This window comes from Myotis nattereri (genome assembly GCF_964212035.1).
Source record: "Myotis nattereri genome assembly, chromosome: 11".
Classification (NCBI taxonomy): Eukaryota; Metazoa; Chordata; class Mammalia; order Chiroptera; family Vespertilionidae; genus Myotis; species Myotis nattereri.
The window spans coordinates 1,782,863-1,806,027 of record NC_138086.1 but is presented as its reverse complement, the minus strand read 5'-3'; the positions used below and the strand labels follow the sequence as shown (position 1 = coordinate 1,806,027).

General features: G+C 58.4%; 1 protein-coding gene across 6 annotated transcripts in view; it reads left to right on the top strand.

Annotated features, from left to right (window-relative positions):
* The window catches only part of DYNC2I1 (dynein 2 intermediate chain 1), a 98,559-nt gene that overhangs the window by 42,177 nt on the left and 33,217 nt on the right, over nucleotides 1–23,165 (top strand). For 3 of the 6 annotated variants that reach the window (XM_081101853.1, XM_081101851.1, XM_081101852.1), the window contains exons 13-24: nucleotides 1,021–1,109; nucleotides 2,386–2,515; nucleotides 3,983–4,152; nucleotides 4,836–4,998; nucleotides 8,697–8,810; nucleotides 8,897–8,958; nucleotides 9,361–9,412; nucleotides 10,456–10,516; nucleotides 12,421–12,520; nucleotides 12,701–12,832; nucleotides 17,370–17,593; nucleotides 20,117–20,294. In XM_081101853.1, coding sequence (XP_080957979.1) covers nucleotides 1,021–1,109; nucleotides 2,386–2,515; nucleotides 3,983–4,152; nucleotides 4,836–4,998; nucleotides 8,697–8,810; nucleotides 8,897–8,958; nucleotides 9,361–9,412; nucleotides 10,456–10,516; nucleotides 12,421–12,520; nucleotides 12,701–12,832; nucleotides 17,370–17,593; nucleotides 20,117–20,291 — 1,472 coding nt within the window. In that variant the 3' untranslated portion in view covers nucleotides 20,292–20,294. The remainder of the gene's footprint in view (nucleotides 1–1,020; nucleotides 1,110–2,385; nucleotides 2,516–3,982; nucleotides 4,153–4,835; nucleotides 4,999–8,696; nucleotides 8,811–8,896; nucleotides 8,959–9,360; nucleotides 9,413–10,455; nucleotides 10,517–12,420; nucleotides 12,521–12,700; nucleotides 12,833–17,369; nucleotides 17,594–20,116; nucleotides 20,295–23,165) is intronic. The other 3 variants (XR_013996565.1, XM_081101854.1, XR_013996564.1) reach the window with 3 other exon arrangements.

The window sequence follows — 23,165 nt, the reverse complement described above, 5'->3', positions numbered from 1 at the left end:
TTCTCCTTCTGCCTTTCTCCCGGGGGACGCCCTCTCGGTGGGGCAAACCAGCGGCCTGAGCACCAGCTGGGCCGGTCAGCAGGGCAGAGTCCCCTCCAAACACGCAGCTTCGTGAGGGCTTCGCTTCGAGCGCGCTTTGCTTTTGACTTGGGATAATCTGTCCTCCTTAATAGAGATTTGTTTTTAATTTTTTTAAAATGTCTTTTTCATTGATTTTTAGAGAGAGAGGAAGGGAGAGGGATAGAAACATCGATGATAGAGAAATATCGATTATCACTCATCTGCCTCCTGCACGCCCCCTACCGGGGATTGAGCCCAGAACCCGGTCCTGTGTCCCAAACGGGAATCGAACCGCAAACTCTTGATTCTGGGAATCAACCAGCTGACAATAGAGATTTTCTACACGAGTGTGGTTGCAGATACGTGGCGTCAATACAGATGGCAGGTCCCCGAGGCGGGCCCCATGCTCGCGGCTTTCCTCCGTGACCTGTGTGCTCCACGTCCCCTTCCTGTTGCAGCTGATTCTGAGGAAGTCTCCCCCTGAGAAATCAGGCACCGACATGTGACACTCACACCGTCACCGATGCCGGGAGCTCAGGGGTGGGCAAAGGCAGTTTACAGTTGTGAGCACGCAAAACAGAGTTTCTTGTATTAGTACTCATGATGAGTGGGTTATTTGTGTTACAGCTGTCAATCTACTTTTGTCCACCTGTGCTTTCCTTAACGTCTTTAAGTAGGGTTCCGTTCACAGACTTTATGTAAAACAAGATGCGGTGGGTTTTCTCAGTTACATGTATTGGGGACAGCGGTTCACGAGGTGACGAGTTTCAGGTGAGCGGTGCTGTGACCCAGCACCTGTGTGCTCATCGCCGAGCCTCCTCCATCAGGTGCAGTTTAGAGAAGATCCAGAGTAAACGTGGACTTCCTGAGCTCCGCTTCCCGCTTCCTAATGTTCATGTGGCCTCTGCACTCTGACCTGGCTGCTTAGAGCCCACCTGGTGGTTTTCTGTGACTTTTTAGGGCGTGAGAGCAGGGAGCCCTCGGATGCAGCGCCTGTGCCCAAGGTGGACACGCTGAGACTGTCCAGCTTCCTCCGGGCGGCCTGCCAGGTAGGTGCCTGGGATGTGGCCCGTCACCTGGGTCACCACCAACTAACATAAAAAACGACTGAAAAACACAAATGAAGTTGGCAAGGCAGACATAGCGCTAGGGCTGCGGTTCTCAACCTGTGGGTCGCTACCCCTTTGGGGGTCGAACGACTCTTTCTCAGGGGTCGCCTAAGACCATTCTGCATATCAAATATTTACATGACGATTCATAACAGTAGCAACGTTACAGTTATGAAGTAGCAACGAAAATAATTTTATGGTTGGGTCACAACATGAGGAACTGTATTTAAAGAACCAGAAGGTTGAGAACCACTGGGATAGCACAGTGGTCGGCAAACTGCCGCTCGGTAAACTGCGGCTCGTGAACCACACGCAGCTCTTTGGCCCCTTGAGTGTGGCTTTTCCACAAAATACCAGCTCTTTCACAAAATACCGACTTCTGCGCATGGGCCACGAAGTTTCAATGGCACAGTACGTGCGCGCCCGCACGTGGTATTTTGTGGAAGAGCCACACTCAAAGGGCCAAAGAGCCGCATGTGGCTCGTGAACCACGGTTTACCGACCACAGCTCTAGAGTATTTGAAACTAAGAAACTTATGACTTTTAAACTGGCCATGGAAACGTCAAGCGGCATGAGAGACAGGGAGCACGTGGAGGACTTGAGGCGCCTCCGCAGTTGCAGGCCGCGGGCACTGCCGCCTCTGAGCCCCACAGACCCTCCCTGTTGCTGTGAAACGGGCAGTGCCCACACGGCCCGCGAGCCTCTGAGTCTCCAAAGAGAAGGACCCACATTCCTGCTCTTCTGAATGCCCCCGGGTCGGGAGTCTGTGTTCCTGGCCCCCCGTGTCTCCGCTGGCGTAAAGCAGCTGGCGCGGGGCTCGGGCTGGCCTGCCCCCTGTGCCCTCTCCAGGGAGTCCGGCTTCCACACGCTGAGGGCGGCTCTCCGGTGTGAGTCCGGGAGGCTGAGGGCCGGCAGCGCAGGGCGGCGCGGCAGGCGGCTGGGCAGCGGTGGCTGGCTCCCTGCGCCTCCTGGGTCCCCGTAGCGCAGGGAGAGCACCGTGGGGCCTGCGTGGGACGTGTCTTCATCCTGGTGCTTTAGCAGAGTCTCTGCCATAAACAGTGGCGTGTGCCCTGAGATCCCAGCTTCCTGAGGAGTTGTTCCCCTGCTGTGCCCGCAGGACAGGGTCCTTGCACCCTGTCTCTTCCTTGGTGCCTGGCGGGGGGCCGCTCCTGTGAGATGCGGGGGAGATGAGCGGGCACTCACTGTCTTTGGAAGGTGGTTGCAGTTTTGCTGGAAGAGGACCGCATGGCAGCTGCCCCCAGCCGGGACCCCGGGGCCCAGGACAGCACCCTGCCCCTCAGCGACAGCGCCTGGCAGCTGAACACCAGCCTGCCCTTCCTCCAGCGTAAGAGCCTCCTGCCGGTGCCTAAGTGGGACCACGCGTGACGCTGACGTCGCGGTCTCGGGCCGCCTGTGTGACGTGAGGTGCAGCCGGGCGGAGCTCAGCCTGCAGCTCCGCTGCCCCACGCGTGCGGGGCGGGGGGTTGGGGGGGTGACAGTCGCTCCTGAGACGCGTGCCTGTGTGCGGGTGTGCGTGTTTGCTGAGGCGGCGCCAGGACCCGCCCCTGCTCCGGCGCCGCCTGGTTCCTTTGAGACCCGAGCAGCGCAGCGCTGAGAGGCCGCACGGCCTGCGCCGGCTCCGCTCCGTAGACCCACAGGTAGCCCGTGGCCTCAAAGCACAAAACGTTTGTCAGACGTGAAGGGTGGTCACATGTAATGGTTTAGATCCGTTTTAAAAACTGCATTTGCGCAGTCCGTCAGTGCCTGAGGCTGGTCACTGCTCTGCTGTGGAACGATGGCCACAGGCGGCCGCGCAGGAGGGATGCGGCGAGTCGGGGGGTGCTTCTGTCCGTCGCTGCGTGGGGTTTCACATAAACAAAAATGGCATTTTAGCTTTAAAAAGCTTGTGTTTTGGGGCGGTGTTTTTATTTTTAAAAGATATGAGTTATCCTGTCGGGAAATAGTAAATCACTGTATCTGTGGAATTCAAAACAGGTGTGCACGCACCACACCACCTCTTCTCCCGGAGCTGCCCAGTGACGCACCGGCAGGCCTGGAGGCGCTGGTACAAGTGCCACTGGCATAAGAGTCCCTCGTGGGGGACAGGAGCATGCGTGTCCTCACAGGACTGGCCTCTGGGGGGCGTGGGAGACCCTCCTGAGGACAGGGAGGGATTCCTCATGGGTTTGCGTTTTGGTAAAATGAACTCGGAGGTGACAGAGGAAGGGAGAATGGATGACAGGTGTCTGGGGCTCGCTGGTCACACCTGTGAGGAGGCCTCGGAAGGAGTGATGCTCCCGCCGCCCAGGAATGCTCGCCCGCGCAGCAGCGTGGTGCCGGCGCCCCTCGTTCCTGCGTTGGCCCATGTGCAGCGTGTGTCCAGTGTCCCGGGCCTGGTGAGAGTCAGCAGTGGACAGAAGTCCTTGTGGGTCAGACTGTGAACTTGCTAAATGAGTGACGTGTGCAGTAGGTTGAACTGGACAAGCTCTTGGGAGAAAACAAAGTGGGGCAGGGCCCCTGACGGAGCTGCTTGGCGGGGTGACACCTCGGGGACTGCGGGGCCCACAGGCGGCCTGGCTCCGGGCGGCGTTGTACCGAGTTTGAAGGATCACTTTTTAGCAAAACCACATGTCAGCTTTGACAGTTTTCTTGTAGAGCGGTGGCCGTTGACCACCCGCATTTCAGGCATGTGGAGCTTTGAAAGGCCATGTCTGCTGCTTCATGAGGCTGAAATGCACTGACATTTGTGTGTTATCTGACCTGGTTCTGGCAGACCCTCCCATGCTGCGGCACTGCCGTATTCTGTCCCCAGATCGCAACGTGTCCAGCTTGCACGCCTCTCCGGCACAGAGGCAAGTGGTGTCCGTTCACGGGCTTCCTGACCAGGCCTGCACGCCCCCGCTGGACCGCAGGCACCTGCTCTGCGTGTGGGACATCTGGCAGCCCTCGGGGCCGCAGAAGGTCCTGGTGTGCGAGTCGCAGGTATCACTTGGGAGCAGGGCGGGCAGGTGGGCGCCTGCTGGGCCACAGGGAGCAGGAGGGTGGGACTTGTCAGCTTCTTTCTCTTTCCTCCCGGCCTCCCTCAGCTCTGTCTGTGCAGCTATGACAGGACATGAGCGGGTCTGTTTTGACTCTAAAAATTTTAAGTTCAGAAGAAACCCACAGCGTGAAGCCTGGTTGGCACACACTGTGGGAACTGGGTATCAGTTAGGGCTCCAGGCCGAGTGAACACACGGCCCCTGGGCACGGCTCTGGTTCAGAGTGGACTTGTTGCTTGTGCTGTCTGGGTCCTGGACATGGTAGAGGTTTCTTAATGCTTGAGATTGAGTCTGTAGTCTCATGCATTTTCTGGCCCCTGGCTCACAGGCCGTGGTCTGGTGGCCACACAGGTCACCCTGTTTACATGCTCCTTGACCTCAGAATCATTGATTTCACCAAAACAGTAGAGAACAATAACTTTTACTGATGTCAGTTTTGGGGCTTGATGATAACTTTTGGTGATGCAGGCTGTAAATGGAGAGACAGAAATGGCTTTGCTAATGGGGCTGAGTGGGGCCTGGCGCACACTAAGAAAGCCGACACAGACACACCCAGACCTGCTTCATGTCTGCAGCTTCTCGGGGAGGCCCCGGGCGCCGTGGCAGCAGAGCTCTCTGTCCTCCCAGGTCACCTGTTGCTGCCTGAGCCCCTTCAAGGCCTTCCTGCTGTTTGCTGGAACCGTGCACGGCTCGGTCATCGTGTGGGACCTGAGAGAAGACTCTCGGATGCATCGTTATGTGAAGCTGAGCGATTGCTTTTGGACGTTCAGGACAGCCACGTTTTCCACTGGTCAGTGAGGCCCGCCGGCCTTAGGTGTCTAGACAAGTGTGACAGACTCCAGGAGTGTCTGAAATGTCTTGGCATTTATGGTTCTGGTTACCCCACAGGATGGGGTCTGACCTATGAGCAAAAGAGGCCTTTGACAAAAAGGAAAACAAAAATGCCCCCAGGCCACGGTTAGCCTGTGGCCAACAGATTATAACATCTTTCTTGTTAATGTGTGGATTCCAAATCCTCAGTGAGATGACGTTTCTAGTTTTAAATTAGCTTAAGGCATGTTGGTAAGTGTGCTCCTGGCTTAGTTACCTCCACCAGGGGGGACGAGAGGAACTGGAACAACAGGACCTGCAGCATCCTTGGTTGGATCCCAAGAATACTTCATGCCAGGCAGCTGTAGCTGCAACCATAACTGTGAGCACACCAAGCAACCACAGCCAGCCAGCACAGCCACAACCAAACAGCTACAACCAACCAACCAACACAGCCACAACCACACAATCACAACCAACCAACACAGCCACAACCAACCAACACAACCACAACCAACACAGCCACAACCAACCAACACAACCACAAGCACCACCAAACAACACAGCTATAACCAACTAACACAGCCACAACCACAACCAACCAACACAGCCACAAACAACCAATACAACTACACAACCACCACAACCAACACAGCCACAACCAACCAATACAACTACACAACCACCACAATCAACACAGCCAGAACCAACCAACACAACTACAACCAGCCAACACAACCACAAGCACCACCAACCAACACAGCCACACCCAAACAACCACCATCAACCAACACAGCCACAACCAACCAACACAACCACAGCCAGCCAACACAACCACAAGCACCACCAAACAACACAGCCACAACCACAACCAACCAACACAGCCACACCCAAACAACCACCATCAACCAACACAGCCACACCCAAACAACCACACCCAACCAACACAGCCACAACCACACAGCCACAACCATCCACCATCAACCAACACAGCTACAAACAACCAGTACAACCACACAACCACAACCAACCAACATAGCTACAAACAACCAATACAACCACACAACCACAACCAACCAACACAGCCACAAACAACCACAGCCAAGCAACCACAGCCACAACCACACAACCACAACCAACCAACACAGCCACACCAACATAACCACAACCAACCAACATAGCCACAAACAAACAACCGCCATCAACCAACACAGCCACACCCAAACAACCACACCCAACCAACACAACCACAACCACAACCAACACAGCCACAACCACAACCACAACCAACCAACACAGCCATGACCAAACAACCACAGCCACAACCAACCAACACAGCCACAACCACAACCAACCAACACAGCCACAACCACAACCAACCAACACAGCCACAAACAAACAAACACAATAACCAACACAGCCACAACCACGCAACCACAGCCACAGCCAACCAACACAGCCACAATCAAACAAGCACAACCAACCAACACAGCCACAACCACGCAACCACAACCAACCAATACAGCCACAACCAAGCAACCACAGCTAACCAGCTACAGCCACAATCAACTATAACCAAACAACCCAGCCACAACTAACCATAGCCACACAACCACACAACCACAACTAGCCAACCACAAACAACCAACCATAACCACAGGCAAACAAGCACAACTGCAATCAAAACCAACCAGTCACTCAGCAGCACCCCACTACTTGGCAGAGTCTTGTGTGTGGGCTCTTTCCAGTGCTTCCCAGGCATCGTGTTCAATGCCGTCTCACCCTCCACCGCTGCTGCTCAGAGATGAGGGCTCTCCACTCGCAGGACCTCACCCGATTGTCCTCACTCTCACTTGTCCCCACCCTGACGCCCTTCCCCCTTCCCCACCATCACTGGTCCGTTCTGTCTCTGTCCCGCTTCTCCAGATGGAAGGTGCGAGGGCCCTGTGGAGCATACGCCCTCGCGTCTGGCTTCTTTCCTCGTGTCGCGTCTCTGTGGCTCCCCTGTGCTCTTGTGAGCTCCCAGTTCAGCTCCCGCTGCTGAGCGGCCGTTCCCTCCAGGAAACACCAGGCGCTTTGTCGGTTCTGTGGGCTCCGCATGCTCACACCACATGGCCTCCTCGCAGGCACTCTGGGTGTCTGCACCGGGCGGCATGCGGCTGTCAGTGTTTTTGCCCACGGACAGGCGTGTGGCAGCCTCCCGCTGTTCTCACGGTGGCTCTCGGATGACAAGGGGTGTGGAGCGCCTCAGGTGCTTGCTTGCTTTCTGTCTGAGATATGTCTGTTCAGGTCTTTTACACGTTTTAAATGGATTCATTGCTTTCTCATGGCTGAGTTGTAAGGGTTCTTTGTGCATTTTGGACACCAGCCCTTCATCAGATGTGTCTTCACAAGTATTTCCTCCCTGCTAGGGCTTGTCTTCTCATTCTCTCACACTCCTTTTCCTGCTCAGCCCTCTAGGAGAGTCAGCACCACACATGCATGGCATATCTTACTGTATGTGTGTCTGTGTTTTATACATAAAAAGAGCAAGTATTTTTTTTTTTTGTCTCCTAACAACCAATTTTTGCCCCTTTGAGGGAGAATGTGTGAGTCTATAGCATGGGTGGGGAACCTCCAGCCCATGTGCCGTGTAAGGCCCGTGAAATCATTTGGGCTGGCCCTGCCAAGGCATTAAATGCTTGACCCAATACAGCAGCTGATGTTTAAGTGGATGATCTGGTGTGGCCCACAGATGATGTTATTAATATCCAAACAGCCCTTGGCGGAAAATAGGATCCTCGTCAGTGTGATGCTGTTGGAATAGACACCTTTCACATGTGCTGCCCATGTTACTGGTTAACCTCTGAGTTCACCACCATGTCCTATCCCCAAACCTACGAGGCTTCAGTGGGCTCCGGGGAGTGAGGGGTCCATGGACCTCAGGAGAAGTCCGAGCCACATCTCGGCACCGCCTGCGTCCTGCCCATCGGCTCCAGACCTGTCGTTTATGCGTCATCTTTGCTGAGCTCAGCCCCAGCTCTCTCTTTATTTCTTGCTCGTTTTGTTAAAATTTCTGTTCTGAGTTTCTGATTCCAGGCGTTTCTGTGTGTGTGTTTGTTTTACATACGTGCTTTTTGAGGAGGTGAGATGCAGGGTAGAGTTTGTGTTTTCTGTTTCCTGCCTGTTTTCAGGGGAGAATTTTCATCGGCTGAAATGCTTTGGCTGTTTTTACAGGAGCCCTTGTGGACTTTGGTTGTTTCTCCTGGACAGTGTGTAGGCCGGGGCTGTAGTCAGTGCAGGTGTTGGGGGTCTGACAGGGTTGGGGTGAGTCTGCCCGGACTCCCCTCCATGGCCGCCTCTGTGGCCCCTCCCTCCCAAAGCAGCAGCTCCAGGCTGCCCTGCCCGTCAGGTGGCTGCCCTGGGAGCTGAGCTGTCTCTCTGGTCTCCGTCCGTCCTTGAGACCCACACCCCCTGGGAGGGAGTCCCAGGGCCCTCCACCCGCAGGCGGGATGTGCTGTTCCTCTCACAGGTGGCTGGGGGCTGTGGTCTGCTCCGTGGTCATGCGGAAGGCAGTGGCCCCGGGGAGCCTCCGCGTGGTCCCGTGGGGAGCATGTGTCTCAGAAGCACCTGTGTTTGCCCCTCCCCGACGGCAGCGTGTCTCTAACGTATCGCTCCCTGGCGCCCGTGCCTCCCCAGATGGCGTCCTCACCCCTGTGAACCACCGCAGTCCCCTGCAAGCCATCGAGCCTGTCGCGGCGTCTGGCCACAGGAAACAGAGCTTCGTCCTCTCGCCCTTTTCTGCTCAGGAAGGTACGCGACCCTGCACCGCCCTCGAACCCCGAACTCAGGCTGTGGCCTGTGCGCTCCTCGCTGAGCCATTTCTCTCTCTCTGTTAGAAATGTCGGGTTTGTCGTTCCACATCGCTTCCTTGGACGAGAGTGGGGTTCTCAACGTGTGGGTGAGTGGGGCACACGGGCACTGCGCCCCTGCACTCCCAGGTTCTGGGAGCAGAGTGTGGCTGTTGGGGAGAAGGCTGCCAGGGCCTCGTGACGGGGAGGCAGGGCAGGGCAGTGTTCCAGGAGCTGTGGGTCCTGTGGGCGCGGACGCACGTGGACCAGGGATGGGCTGTCAGGGATGAGGGTAAAGGATGTGCGAGGCTCCGAGGCCCTGGCCGGACGTCAGGGAGGGGCGAGGGCGGGAGGGCCGGCAGCGTCGCGGGGATGATTCTGAAGCGAGGCCCTCTGCCTGGCGGTTACGCTTCCAGCACCCGCTCAGCTGGTGTCTGTGAGACCTGTGCTGTGCTTAGATGGCTCCCGCATTAGAAAATGTGTTAATGGTCATCTCAATATTCTGTTTTTAGGTGGTTGTTGAATTACCAAAGGCAGATCTTGCAGGTTCGATAAGTGATTTAGGTAACTATTAAATGAAAAAAATGAATTTCTGTCAGTGTTTGCTGAAAATGAGAGATTAAAGACAGCATTAACTGCTTGGAAAATAAGCGGTTGGCTACCTGGAAGGTGGACATGAAGGTCACGTGTCTTGCAACCTCATCGGCCACTGTGTGAGCAACTCGGCCGCAGTGAGGAAGGGCGTGCGGGCCGGGTGCTGGCGGCAAGGCCGAGCGCGTGCGTGCCCTGGCGTCTGTGTCCCTTGAATCCCTATGTTGTACATCAGGGACCAGTGTCTGGTCCAGGCTCTAGCTCGTGCATTAGATTGGGGGCCGGTCAGAGAGCACCCACTGTGGTGGGAGCCAGTCCTGCACTGATGAGCCTTCTCTGAGCAACCTGGTCCCGTCCCAGGTGCCAGGAAGCAGGTGAGTGGATGGGGAGTGTGGGCTGAGGGCCCCGGGGCTCAGGTCAGACGGGCGCGTCCGGGCCTGGCTGGCTTCCCACCTGTGACGGCAGCATTGGCAGTCTCCTGGCTTCGGCTGCGGGCTGAGCTTACGTATGGGCACACTGAGGGCAGTGCCTTGCCCAGAATTTGGGTTCCAGATGCAGTAATGACAAACGGGAAGGTGGCATTGGGAGTAGACAGGAAGCGAAGCCACCGCTTGGCTGAGGGGCAGGTTGTGGCCATGATGGCGCTGAGGGAAGGGTGGTGTGCGAGTCGTTGGGAGGAGGCAGGGGCGCGGAGGGGGGCGCCCGGCCTGTGCTGCTGCGAGGGCGCGGGGGATGCTGAGGCTGGTTTTCATTCGTGTGTCTTCCGCTCAGCGTGCTGCCGGATCAGGTCTGAGAGGCAAGGGCTTCCTGGCCGTGACTCACAGCCCTTCCCCAGGCTCTGACTGCAGACCCTTATTGTTGGCTGAGCGCCGAGGGCGTTCAGGAGCCGCACCTGCCCCCGGGGGCCTCCTGCCTCCTGGTCTGCCCCTGACGCAGGTGTGGAGCGGTGAAGCGTGATTCCAGGGACCGGCCGCCTGTCCTCAGAGGCACATCTGTCCCCGTCTCCCTGCTTTTAGGGCTCATCCCCGGAGGGAGGATAAAGCTGGTGCACAGCTCTGTGACTCGGCTGAGCGACAGGTAAGTGCCCCCGGGAGGCAGCCCCTCAGCACAGGCCCGTGTCCCACATGGGGAGGCGACGGAGATGGTGGCCGAATGCCTGGTCATTCATGAGTCAGTGTAAAGGCGCATCGCAAATGGAGAGCCACCTGCTTTTCTTTGATCAAAATTTGGTCCATCGTACAGATCGGTGCGATGTGACTGCTTTTCACTCAGTGTTAATACAACCATGAAGTCAAACAGGACCGGTGGTCGCAGACCCCAGTCCTTCATGCCCAGGGTGGCCCCTGGGCTGGTGGGACCCCGGGCTCTTGTAAGCACGCAGTCACGTAGTCCCTGTGGTTACGGAGGCGGGCTCCCTGTGTCAGGGGAATAGCGCTCAGTGAGAGGGGTGTTCATGGTGGTCCCCCGGGACCCGTGCCTACAAAGGGGAGAGGCACAGACCTGGCCGTGAGGGGCAGGTGACTGTCCCGCAGACGCAGACGGCCCTGGCCCGGGAGCTCCCGAGTGTCCTTGCCAGGTCCTGTGCCCTCTCTCCCATCCGTCACTGAACTCGGGAGTCTGAGGAGGGAGTGACCCTGGGTGGCGGCATGTCTCCTCGTCCACCATGGGTATGGCACATGCGTGACTCGCTCTGTGGGACGTGCACATGCTTGTGGGAGCTCAGAGTGATGGTGGGGGTGACTGGTGACTTCTTGGAGAGGTGACCCTGAGGTGGGAGGTGGACCAGGAGTGTCTGATCAGCAGGAGCAGGACGTGGAGCCAGGGCATGAGGCCATGACACAGTGAGGGCAGGACCCGGAGGCTTGCCGTCCAGAGAAGGATGAGTCAGTGTTTGCTGCATGAGGGTTTCCACGGTCCTCCATTCCTGATGGCGATCGGGAGTGTTCGGGCCTTAGAGGGAAAGTGTGGAACAGAGGCGGGGACTGGAGCGGAGACGCCTGGGCTGTTGCAGGGATCCAGGGATCGGTGTGGAAGGTCAGGGTCAGGGCCCGGCAGCCGTCATGGGGATGAGGGTGCCTTTCAGCTAAGGTCGTGGGAATGGTGAGAGGGAGGCCCTGCCCTCTCCAGTGCCTGGCTCAGGGTCCAGGTCCCACACGGATGAGGAGGAGTGGATCTGAGGCAGGATCTGGGCAGCCTGGCGGGCGGGGGGCAGGGGCGGGCTCAGCTCTGTTCTGCGAGTGATAGGAGGGTGTGCGTTTGACAGTTGCAGTCCTGAGTGTGGGTGAGAGAGACCGTGGCCAGATTCCTGCTTCTGGCGCAGGCAGAGCGGTTTCTGCTGTTACAACTATGCACACAAGTCTTTAAATGAGAGGAATGTCTGTCGGTGCCAGGTCCAGGGTGGAGGTTGGAGCCAGGGGCAGCCCGTGTGTGTGTGTGTGTGTGTGTGTGTGTGTGTGTGTGTGTGTGTAGGATGAGGCTGGGCCCCTGGGCCCCGCTGCTGCTGTGGCTCCACCCGTGCCGGGCTGCGTGCTGCGGGCTTGCCCGAGGCTGGAAGGTGGGGCTGGACCCCCGCACAGCACTGGGGTTCCTGTCCCTTCATGAGAGAGAACCCAGAAAGCCCCGCCCCAGCCCAGGAGATGGCGGAGGAGGAGACTTGAAACCCCAAGCTCAGAGTCCGCAGCTGAGGCGCCAGCATCACAGGCCTGACCAGTGCAGCCGAAGGAGAGGCTACAGACCCTGCTGCACAGCCCGCGGGTTCGCAGGCGGAGCTAACGGCACCATCTGAGAGAGTTCTAGACGCGAGACTGACCCGTGAGAATGAAGGAGGGGAATGTGGAGTAGCATGGCATGTGAGACGTATCTGAGGAGACTCTCCAGAGCACAGAACATGGGAAGCAGCCACAGGACATGTGTGATGCGTGTGCTGCGCCGTCATGGCCCGCGGTTCCGGCCCGTCCGCTCACCTCTGCTGTTTCTTCCAGCCTTTCCCACAAAGGCGGCGGACGCTGGGGAGCTGCACAAACACTGAATGTTAAATTTTTGCCTTCAGATCCTAATCACTTTATTGTCGGCACCAACATGGTGAGGAATATTCTAAACTTCATTCTGGAACCTTCTTCTTTCCTAGAGTTGCTTGATCAGTGTCGTCACTAAAGATGAATTCACTGCTTTTACAATGTTGCTTCAGCTGTTTTGAGAAGACAGCTTTACCCACCCTTGTACTGCCCTTGGCTTTCGTCACTGTTGTATGTTTATCACCAGGGTTTTGTCGGCCATGGCTCCAGACAGGACCTGAGGGTATTTCCCAGATTCTTCAAACCCCAGCAGCACGGCGAGAGGCCGGTGAAGGTGACCGCGGTGGACTTCTCGCCCTTTGGGGAGCCGGCGTTCTTGGTGAGGAGTCTGTGTTTCAGCACCGGTTCCATCCGGGCAGCAAAGCCCTGCAGGGACGGATCGGCTTTTAGCATCAGCTGTTCACTGCGCCACAGTCCCCGCCGGCCGGTCCGCGCGTGTCACCGCAGGTTTCCTGAAAGCCCCTCCCAGCTGTGCAGGTCTTGACACTTGGCGTTCTGGCCTAGTTTCAGTGTTACAGGGGACTCCCAGGAGGAGCAGGGGGTCCCTGCCTGCCCAGCCTGTGGGTGCCCCACAGGCACACCCTTGCCTCCCGGCTCGGCCCTCTCCTGCGGGTGCACTTAGTCCTGAAGTCCTCCCAGAGGTGCAGGCGGGACTCCCACCCTAAGTGGCAGAGCCGCATCAGCAGGAAGCCAGTGCAGCGCCGCCCCCCCCCCCCCAGTGGGAGTGGCTGCAGTAACCTCCCCGGTCACGCGGCTCCTCTGCTATTGCGCCTCCTCAGTCTCTCACAACCTGAACGGGGTCCTCAGTTTGAGTGTGTGCGAGTTAGACTCCGTTGTCCGTCTTCGCCCACCTGATGGCTCCTGGGTAAGGTGGGAACACTAGGAGGCGCTGTCTCCCCTTTCTGATAATGACCATTCCGCGGGGAGACGAGTGGATGCTCTGCTACGCTCCTGCCACTCATCACCGCCTCACCTGCGCCCTCCCCACCTGCGCCCTCCCCACCTGCGCCCTCCCCACCTGCGCCCTCCCCACCTGCGCCCTCCCCACCTGCGCCCTCCCCACCTGCGCCCTCCCCACCTGCGCCGTCCCCACCTGCACCCTCCCCACCTGCGCCCTCCCCACCTGCACCCTCCCCACCTGCGCCCTCCTCACCTGCACCCTCCCCACCTTCACCCTCCACACCTGCACCCTCCCCACCTGCGCCGTCCCCACCTGCACCCTCCCCACCTGCGCCCTCCCCACCTGCACCCTCCCCACCTGCACCCTCCCCACCTTCACCCTCCACACCTGCACCCTCCACACCTGCACCCTCCTCACCTGCACCCTCCCCACCTGCGCCGTCCCCACCTGCACCCTCCCCACCTGCGCCCTCCACACCTGCACCCTCCCCACCTGCGCCCTCCTCACCTGCACCCTCCACACCTGCACCCTCCCCACCTGCGCCCTCCACACCTGCACCCTCCCCACCTGCGCCCTCCTCACCTGCACCCTCCACACCTGCACCCTCCCCACCTGCACCCTCCCCACCTGCGCCCTCCCCACCTGCGCCCTCCCCACCTGCGCCCTCCCCACCTGCGCCCTCCCCACCTGCGCCCTCCCCACCTGCACCCTCCCCACCTGCGCCCTCCACACCTTCACCCTCCACACCTGCACCCTCCACACCTGCACCCTCCCCACCTGCACCCTCCCCACCTTCACCCTCCACACCTGCACCCTCCACACCTTCACCCTCCCCTCCTGCACCCTCCCCACCTTCACCCTCCCCTCCTTCACCCTCCCCACCTTCACCCTCCCCACCTGCACCCTCCCCACCTGCACCCTCCCCACCTGCGCCCTCCTCACCTGCACCCTCCCCACCTGCGCCGTCCCCACCTGCACCCTCCCCACCTGCGCCCTCCCCACCTGCACCCTCCCCACCTGCGCCCTCCCCACCTGCGCCCTCCCCACCTTCACCCTCCCCACCTGCGCCCTCCACACCTGCACCCTCCCCACCTGCACCCTCCCCACCTGCACCTTCCCCACCTGCGCCCTCCCCACCTGCACCCTCCACACCTGCACCCTCCCCACCTGCACCCTCCACACCTTCACCCTCCACACCTGCACCCTCCCCACCTGCGCCCTCCCCAACTGCGCCCTCCCCACCTGCGCCCTCCCCACCTGCACCCTCCCCACCTGCGCCCTCCTCACCTGCACCCTCCACACCTGCACCCTCCCCAACTGCACCCTCCACACCTTCACCCTCCACACCTGCACCCTCCCCACCTGCGCCCTCCCCACCTGCACCCTCCCCACCTGCGCCCTCCCCACCTGCGCCCTCCCCACCTGCACCCTCCCCACCTGCGCCCTCCCCACCTGCACCCTCCCCACCTGCGCCCTCCCCACCTGCGCCCTCCCCACCTGCACCCTCCCCACCTGCGCCCTCCCCACCTGCACCCTCCCCACCTGCGCCCTCCCCACCTGGGCCCTCCCACCTGCGCCCTCCCCACCTGCGCCCTCCACACCTGCACCCTCCCCACCTGCGCCCTCCTCACCTGCACCCTCCACACCTGCACCCTCCCCAACTGCACCCTCCACACCTTCACCCTCCACACCTGCACCCTCCCCACCTTCACCCTCCACACCTTCACCCTCCCCACCTGCGCCCTCCCCACCTGCGCCCTCCCCACCTGCGCCCTCCCCACCTGCACCCTCCCCACCTGCGCCCTCCCCACCTGCACCCTCCTCACCTGCACCCTCCACACCTGCACCCTCCCCAACTGCACCCTCCACACCTTCACCCTCCACACCTGCACCCTCCCCAACTGCACCCTCCACACCTGCACCCTCCCCACCTGCGCCCTCCCCACCTGCACCCTCCCCACCTGCGCCCTCCCCACCTGCACCCTCCCCACCTTCACCCTCCACACCTGCACCCTCCCCACCTTCACCCTCCACACCTGCACCCTCCCCAACTGCACCCTCCACACCTGCACCCTCCCCACCTGCGCCCTCCACACCTGCACCCTCCCCACCTGCGCCCTCCACACCTGCACCCTCCCCAACTGCGCCCTCCACACCTGCACCCTCCCCACCTGCGCCCTCCACACCTGCACCCTCCCCACCTGCGCCCTCCACACCTGCACCCTCCCCACCTGCGCCCTCCACACCTGCACCCTCCCCAACTGCACCCTCCACACCTGCACCCTCCCCACCTGCGCCCTCCCCACCTGCACCCTCCCCACCTGCGCCCTCCCCACCTGCACCCTCCCCACCTGCGCCCTCCCCACCTGCACCCTCCCCACCTTCACCCTCCACACCTGCACCCTCCCCACCTTCACCCTCCACACCTGCGCCCTCCCCACCTGCGCCCTCCCCACCTTCACCCTCCACACCTGCACCCTCCCCACCTGCGCCCTCCCCACCTTCACCCTCCACACCTGCACCCTCCCCACCTGCGCCCTCCCCACCTTCACCCTCCCCACCTGCGCCCTCCCCACCTTCACCCTCCACACCTGCGCCCTCCCCACCTGCGCCCTCCCCACCTTCACCCTCCACACCTGCACCCTCCCCACCTTCACCCTCCACACCTGCACCCTCCCCACCTTCACCCTCCCCACCTGCACCCTCCACACCTGCACCCTCCACACCTGCACCCTCCCCACCTGCGCCCTCCCCACCTGCGCCCTCCCCACCTGCACCCTCCACACCTGCACCCTCCTCACCTTCACCCTCCCCTCCTGCACCCTCCCCACCTGCGCCCTCCCCACCTGCACCCATCCTATCCTGCAGCCTCAGGGCCTCACCTGCCTCCATCCTCACCTGCACCCTCACTTCCACATCTATGTGCTCACATTCTTACCTGCATCCATTCATGATCCTCGCTGACATCTGAATTTGGTGATTTCCGAGGGTGGCTTTGCATCCTGTAGGTAATTCCATGTTTACTAGTTTGCTATCTGTCTTTTCTGCTATGTAGGAGTAGGTAAATATGTATGTTAGGTGTACACGTAGGCAGGCATGTTTATTGCTATGTATGGAGGCATGTATGTGTAACGCAGGTGTGGGCACATGGCTCCTTACTCTCCTCAGTGGCTTACAGCCATTTGCTGCCCCTGTTCTGTTCAGAGCATCCCTGGGGGGTCCTTGGAGCTGGTCCTTTGCTCTCTGGCATCATTCTGTGAGCCCTTTTTGCTTTTTGGGGTAGTAAGTTCCTGGAGTCAGCCCTTTCTCCAGGGAGTCCCGGCTCCTGTTAGGACAAAACACGTGGAGGCCAAGACCCGGGCAGTGAGAAGTGCTCGCTGTGCAGGACACACCGACCGCAGGCCACGTGCGCAGGCCCCCGAGCGCCCTGAGCCTCGCGCGATGCCGTCCGCACCTCTGCCTTGTTTATGGACTGACTTAGTATATAGAGCACAAGCTTCTCTTTTTAGCTAAATGTTGGTCTTTTACTAAACCAGCTACGTTTTATTTTATGGAAATTTCAACCCAAGGGGATGTATCAGTATATTATTGGTGCAAATGTATGCATATCTTTTTAAAGATGCCTTATTGATTTTCATGGAGCCAATCTTAATGCCCTGTGTTTGAATCACTGAGATCCAACTTAGCTAAAAATAAACACCTACTTGTACATTCACGGAATTCATTGCCTATTGGCCACTTTGGGAAGGGAAAGGAGTACAAAATGTCCCAGAACCTCCCAGGTGAATTCTTATCTTTGTCATTTGTTAGGACAGATTTAATGTTAGAATTCTATGTTTCAAAAACAAAAAGATACTTTTGCTGCACGAACTGAAAAATGTTGGCGCTCTGGAAGTGTTTCCCACCGTGAGGCTGGCTGGAGGGAAGCAGCTGTGACCTGGTTTCCTGCCCGCAGGCCGGCTGCTGCGACGGGAGCATCAGGCTCCACCAGCTGGCGTCCGAGCGGCCGGTGCTGCAGTGGGGCCTCGGCACCGCGGGCCGCGCCGTCACCGGCCTGCAGTGGTCCCCGACCCGGCCAGCGGTGTTTTTCGTCCAGGACGACACTTCCTGCATCTACATCTGGGACCTCCTGAAGAGCGACCTGGGTCCCGTAGCCAAGCAGCCCATCTCTCCGGACAGGTACGTCTGAGGGACCGTGCTGGCCGCCAGTCCCCCCTGCAGAGCTGCCCGGTAGTGACGTTAGCATGTGTTCTGTTGTTTAAGGAATGCTTCTGTAGTATCAATTTAAGTGATAATTTACAAACCACTTTAAGGTATGTTGATTTCAGTTTAGTCCAGAGTAGTCTGTGGATTAAAGAATTCACACGGCACCAGTTCCCCATCCTTGCTCTTCAGTAAAGAGAAGAAGAAACGTGTGGGCCCCTTAGTCATGCTCTCGGGTTCCGTATGTGCCGCCGGCCGCCCTCCATCTAGTGTCCCGCATCCGTGCCTGGGAGTCCGTCACTGACACCCTGTCGCGTGGACGCATTCTGCCGCCCACAGTGGGGCGCCGTCACACCAGCGTGCGGCCTCTGTGTGGACCCGGTGACGTGGAGATGATCATGGTCTTGTTTTATTCATGGGAACTAGAACTATTTCTAAAGCCTTCTCTGTGAAGGCTTCTTTCCTGACCCACTTGTCTGCTCACTATTTCCCTGAGATTTTGTATTTCTCGTTAGTAACTGCCTGACGGCGACGGCTCTAGGTGCCCGGGGCGGGCGGGGACCACCCAGCTGGAGAGTGACTGAGACAGAATTGCTTGCTGGGTGTGAGGGACACACTGATAAGATCTGAAATGCACTAGGTATATACATTATTCTAATTATTTAAAAAAAATACATCATCAAAATCCAGACTGCGATTCACTTCTAAACACATAATATGCATGTCATTTATTCCAAAAGGCTTGTCAGTTACTTAATAAAACAAATATTTATTGAGCACCTGCTGCTCGCCTGGCACCAGGGTATGTGGTGGACCAGTCAGTGGGCTCACATCCTTGAGGGGCCAGATGGGTGAGAAACACAATAAAATAAATGAGGTTCCAGGGGGGTGGGAGAAACGAGGAGGCACGGCCAGGTGTGCGCCGGAGGGAGGCAGGGCTTTGGGTGGGCAGGAGGAAGTCTGGCAGAGACTCGGGACATGGGGTCTTGGGGCCGACTGCGCCTGACCCGAACCTGAACCCCCCCCTCCTACATGGCTGGTGGTCAGTCAGTCAGCTGGGCTGAGGCTGCCAGCAGGGAGCAGCGCAGACCGAGGGAGTGGAGAAAAGGCAGACGTGATCTAGAACATTCTCCCAGACACCGCCTGCCTCAGAGGTTAGCAGCAAGCAGTGTTTAAGTTAAAGAAGTGATAATATTCAAAGAAAGTGCCCAATTATTTGTCTCTAGAGCAGTGGTTCTCAACCTTCCGGCCCTTTAAATACAGTTCCTCATGTTGTGACCCAACCATAACATTATTTTCGTGGCTACTTCATAACGTCATGTTGCTACGGTGATGAGTCGTCATGTAAATCTCTGATATGCAGGATGGTCTTAGGCGACCCCTGGGAAAGGGTCGTTCGACCGCCCAAGGGGCCGCGACCCACAGGCTGAGAACCGCTGGCCTAGAGTTTGAAGGGCAGGAGCTGAGAGAGGGAAGCACTTGCCCTTTTAGAGTTCAGTTCAGGCTATTGCGGGCGCTGCCTGGTTTTCTGCTCTCTGCCTGGATTCTGTTCGGCTCCCAGATCGGAAGCACATTTTATTGTAATGTTTTTTCAAAGCGCATTAAATTGGCTCTGACAACCCTGGCCAGTGTTTTCCGTGGGTGGAGCGGTGGCCTGAGCACCAGAGGGTCTTGGGTTCGATTCCTGGTTAAGAGCAGGCACTTGGGTTTCAGGCTCACTCCCAGGGCACATGCGGGAGGCACCCAGTTGATGTCTTTCTCACCTCGATGTTTCTCTTTCCCTTTCACTCTTTTCCCCTTCCTCCCACTCTCCCTGGAGAAAAATCAATGGGACAATAGCCTTGGGTGAAGATTAAGAACAAATAGTGAGCGGGCCTGGGAGTGCTGCGTGGCCTTTCCGCCCTGGGTCTCACCATGTCTGCGGAGTTCAGGGGGAGCTGCTGTGCTGCCCTCGAGCTCTCCCGGCTCCCTGGCCTCCCCCTGCTGCATCGTTCCCGGAGTTCCCGGCTTGTGGCAATAACCAAGCAGCAGCCTTAACACACTCAGGGGTGGGAATTCTCAAGATTTGTTCCTTTGTGGGCTCAGGAGGGCTTCATCCTCCCTGCCCTGCCCCTCAGTGATGCGGTGGCTCTCGACCTGGGGCCCAGCAGAAGGACCAGACTGTCTCTGAGGCCTGGACAGATGGGGATGGGAAGGACGCGGGCGCATGGGGCTGCTGGGGGGGCTGCAGGCTTCTCGCCGCCGGTCTGGTCTCAGGGCAGGGCTGCCTGCAGCCCAGGGTTGTGGGTTTGCCTGTCCAGGGAGCAAGTCCTTCATGCTTCACAGTGACGGTGACCAGCGGTCGTGCAGCAAGCCTCTCGTTCAGGAGTGAGTTTTCAAAATGGGTTTTAGAGGCTTCCCTGTGCTGGCTTCTGTTCTGACGTTCGTTCTGACTCATGGCGGCGGTTAGACTCTCGTTCACGCCCCAGGAGCCTCGCAGTCATGCGGCCTCTTTTCCAGGCTGGTGGCCATGGCGGTCGTGGGCGAGCCAGAGAGGACCAGCGGCGGCTTCCTGGCCCTGGTGCTGGCCAGAGCCTCTGGCCACATGGATGTCCAGTTCTTGAAGCGGAAGTGGGCGACCCCCGTGGCGGATGAGCAGAGGAGACTGCGGCTGCTTCTGCAGAAAGCGCTTTAGGGGGTGAGCAGCTGGCGTTGTCGGGGACAGCACATGGGGACCCAGACGTGAAGGGCCAGTCCAAGAGGGGCCTGTCACCCATGTGCGTGTGTAGTGTGCAGTAGAACACATGTATTCTGTACATAATTAGTTCACTTTGCAGGATGTCAGGTATATTCCCAGTAAATAAATTACTATTTTTTTTAAAATATATTTTATTGATTTTTTACAGAGAGGAAGATAGAGAGATAGAGAGTCAGAAACATCGATGGGAGAGAAACATCGACCAGCCGCCTCCTGCACATTCCCCACCGGGGATGTGCCTGCAACCCAGGTACATGCCCTTGACCGGAATCGAACCTGGGACCTTTCAGTCCGCAGGCCGACGCTCTATCCACTGAGCCAAACCGGTTTCGGCAAATAAATTACTATTTTTGAATGGAAACATTTGTAGTGTGTCCTGAACTTCAAAGGAAATACAGTCATGCTCAGTACACTCTTTCCTGAGAATATTTCTGCTTATTTTTAGACCAGCTTTAAAATATTACCCATTCGCTACTGTAGGTTATTTATTTATTTATTTATTTCTATTGATTTCAGAGAGGAAGGGAGAGGGGGAGAGAGAGAGAGAAACATCAAGATGAGAGCGCATCATTGATCGGCTGCCTCCTGCACAGCCCACACTGGGGATCGAGCCTGCAACCCAGGCCTGTGCCCTGACTGGGAATTGAATTATGACCTCCTGGTTCATAGGTCCATGCTCAGCCACTTAGCCACACCGGCTGGGCTACTGCCAGATTGTAAACAGTCCACCATGAACATGTGTTCCCATGAGCTGCTCTCTTAGTCATGCATGAGACGGGACTTCATCAGGGCGCAGGCCTTTCCCTGCCTGGGGGTCCTCGAGCCCGAGCACTGCTGCAGAGCCTGGCCTTCAGGGGACGCTCGGTGGGTCTTTGTTAGGCAGCGCTGGACTGGGCTCCCCCCGCATCCGTAACGCTCGCGGTCAGTCGCTTCCAGACAGGAGAGGGGCGTGCAGGTGCCTGGAGCCCTCAGGTCACCCCCGCTCTTTGCTCCCTGTAACCTGCGCAGAGACTGGTCTGGGCTATTTAAAGGTGGGCATGAGTTGTAGGTGTTTCACTGTCAGATTCTGCTTTAAATTAGAATTACATTCGTCCCTCTCTCTTTGCACCTCCTGTGTTTGTGCCCACGAAGTCTCAGGGATTGTCCACTGTGGCTCCACACCCTGTTCTTTTGTTTGATTCATTTTTCCTGGGAGGTAAGTGCTTGGGCGCTGGGCCCTGACATTGCTCAGAGGCGCTAGCTGCAGCATGCCCCCAGGCCCCGCCCCCAGCCACAGCGGCAGGGCTTGCTGTGAGTGGCACCTCTGGCGGCTCCAGTGTGTGCTCGGTTCTGAGGAAAGGTCGGAGCCCTTGGGGGTGCAGGTGGTTGCAGTCATCCTTCTGGGAGGTGCCAGGTAGGGGTGCAGCCAGAGATGTGCCCAGGGAGGGAGCTATGTGGGGTCCAGGGGCCTGCAAGGCTCCCAAATCCTGCCGAGGAGGTGACTTTTTGCTAAAATTTCAAGTGCATTTTGGGTCACACAGCCGTGTGCTGGGATCTAGACTTGAAGTCGCGAGTGAGGTTTCTGTATTTAGCCCATTATCCCTGCCCTGCCTCACCCTCAGGCCCTTCAGGTGTGAGTCCTGGTCACATCGCACCAGTGGGTCTGCTCTCCTCCAGGGGGTTGGTGACAGGCCATCTTCCCTCAGAAAGCAGAGGAAACAGGAAACAATGCCACCCGCCACCCAGAGGAGGACACCAGGCGAGGGCGCAGCCCAGCACGGAGGCACATCTCTGTCTGCTTGGTGGCTGTGAGTTCCCTTCGAGTCACCAGGCAATTTGGTCTGCGATTCTGCGAGCGTCCCTCTCAGGAGTCCCTAAAAACACGGAGCTGAGAGAGTCCATTCTGAACTGCGTGGCTTCCCTACATAGTTCCGAGCTTATTTGTGTGCCTAATGCTTTAGCCCACCGGGCACTGAGCCAGCCCAGCACGGGTCAGGGCGGCTCCCCACTGCATGGCTTGCCCATGTTGCTAGGCTCATCAGCTTGGATTCATCTTCTAAAATGACAGAACATTTATTTGCCTTTTATCACAGAAGGTAACAAAACTTCAGTGAAGTCTCTGGCTGTGTTTCTAGGCCAGGCATTGTTCGGGCGTAAACATGGGAGCTCGGAGGGCCCTGGGTGGACGAGGTCAGCCTGCAGGGTGGGCCTGTGTGGCAGGACGACAGCGTGAACGGCAGCAGGTGTCCCCCGGATGGCAGTCCTGGCAGCCAGGGACTCCAGCAAGGGACAGCTGGTCGCAGGACAGTGCTGGCAAGGAAAGCTGGAGACCCTGCCAGCACGCTGCCCCAAATCCACCAGGGTTTTCCTCCTGCTGTCAGTGCGCAGGGACAGGTTCCCATGGGTTCCGGGGGACCAGGGCCACGGGGAGCCTGCTCTCCTCTGCAGCCGAGGCTCCAGCGGCCCCGTTCCTTCCTGGGCTGCGTGCGTCCTGCTCAGCTCACCACCTCCAGGGCCACCATTGAGACTCATGGGCTCTTGAAGACTGGAAGTTCATGTACAGACGGGGATCGATGGTAGGTTCCCTGCTGCCGCCAAGGGCGATCCAGCCTCACACCCGCCTCTGCCACCCTCCTTCCTCCACAGCTCGGTTCTGTGCCGCGCCCGCACGGCCACGGGTGAACCGAGTAGGGCGGCGAAGGATTAGAAAAGGCAGACGAGAATAGAGCTGAGGCTGGGTGGGACGCTGCCCCTCTGATGGAGAGAGCACCACGGCCCACAGCCGTGTCTTTGTTTTATAGCAGATGCCACGGGGCAAAGTCAGGGCGTGGC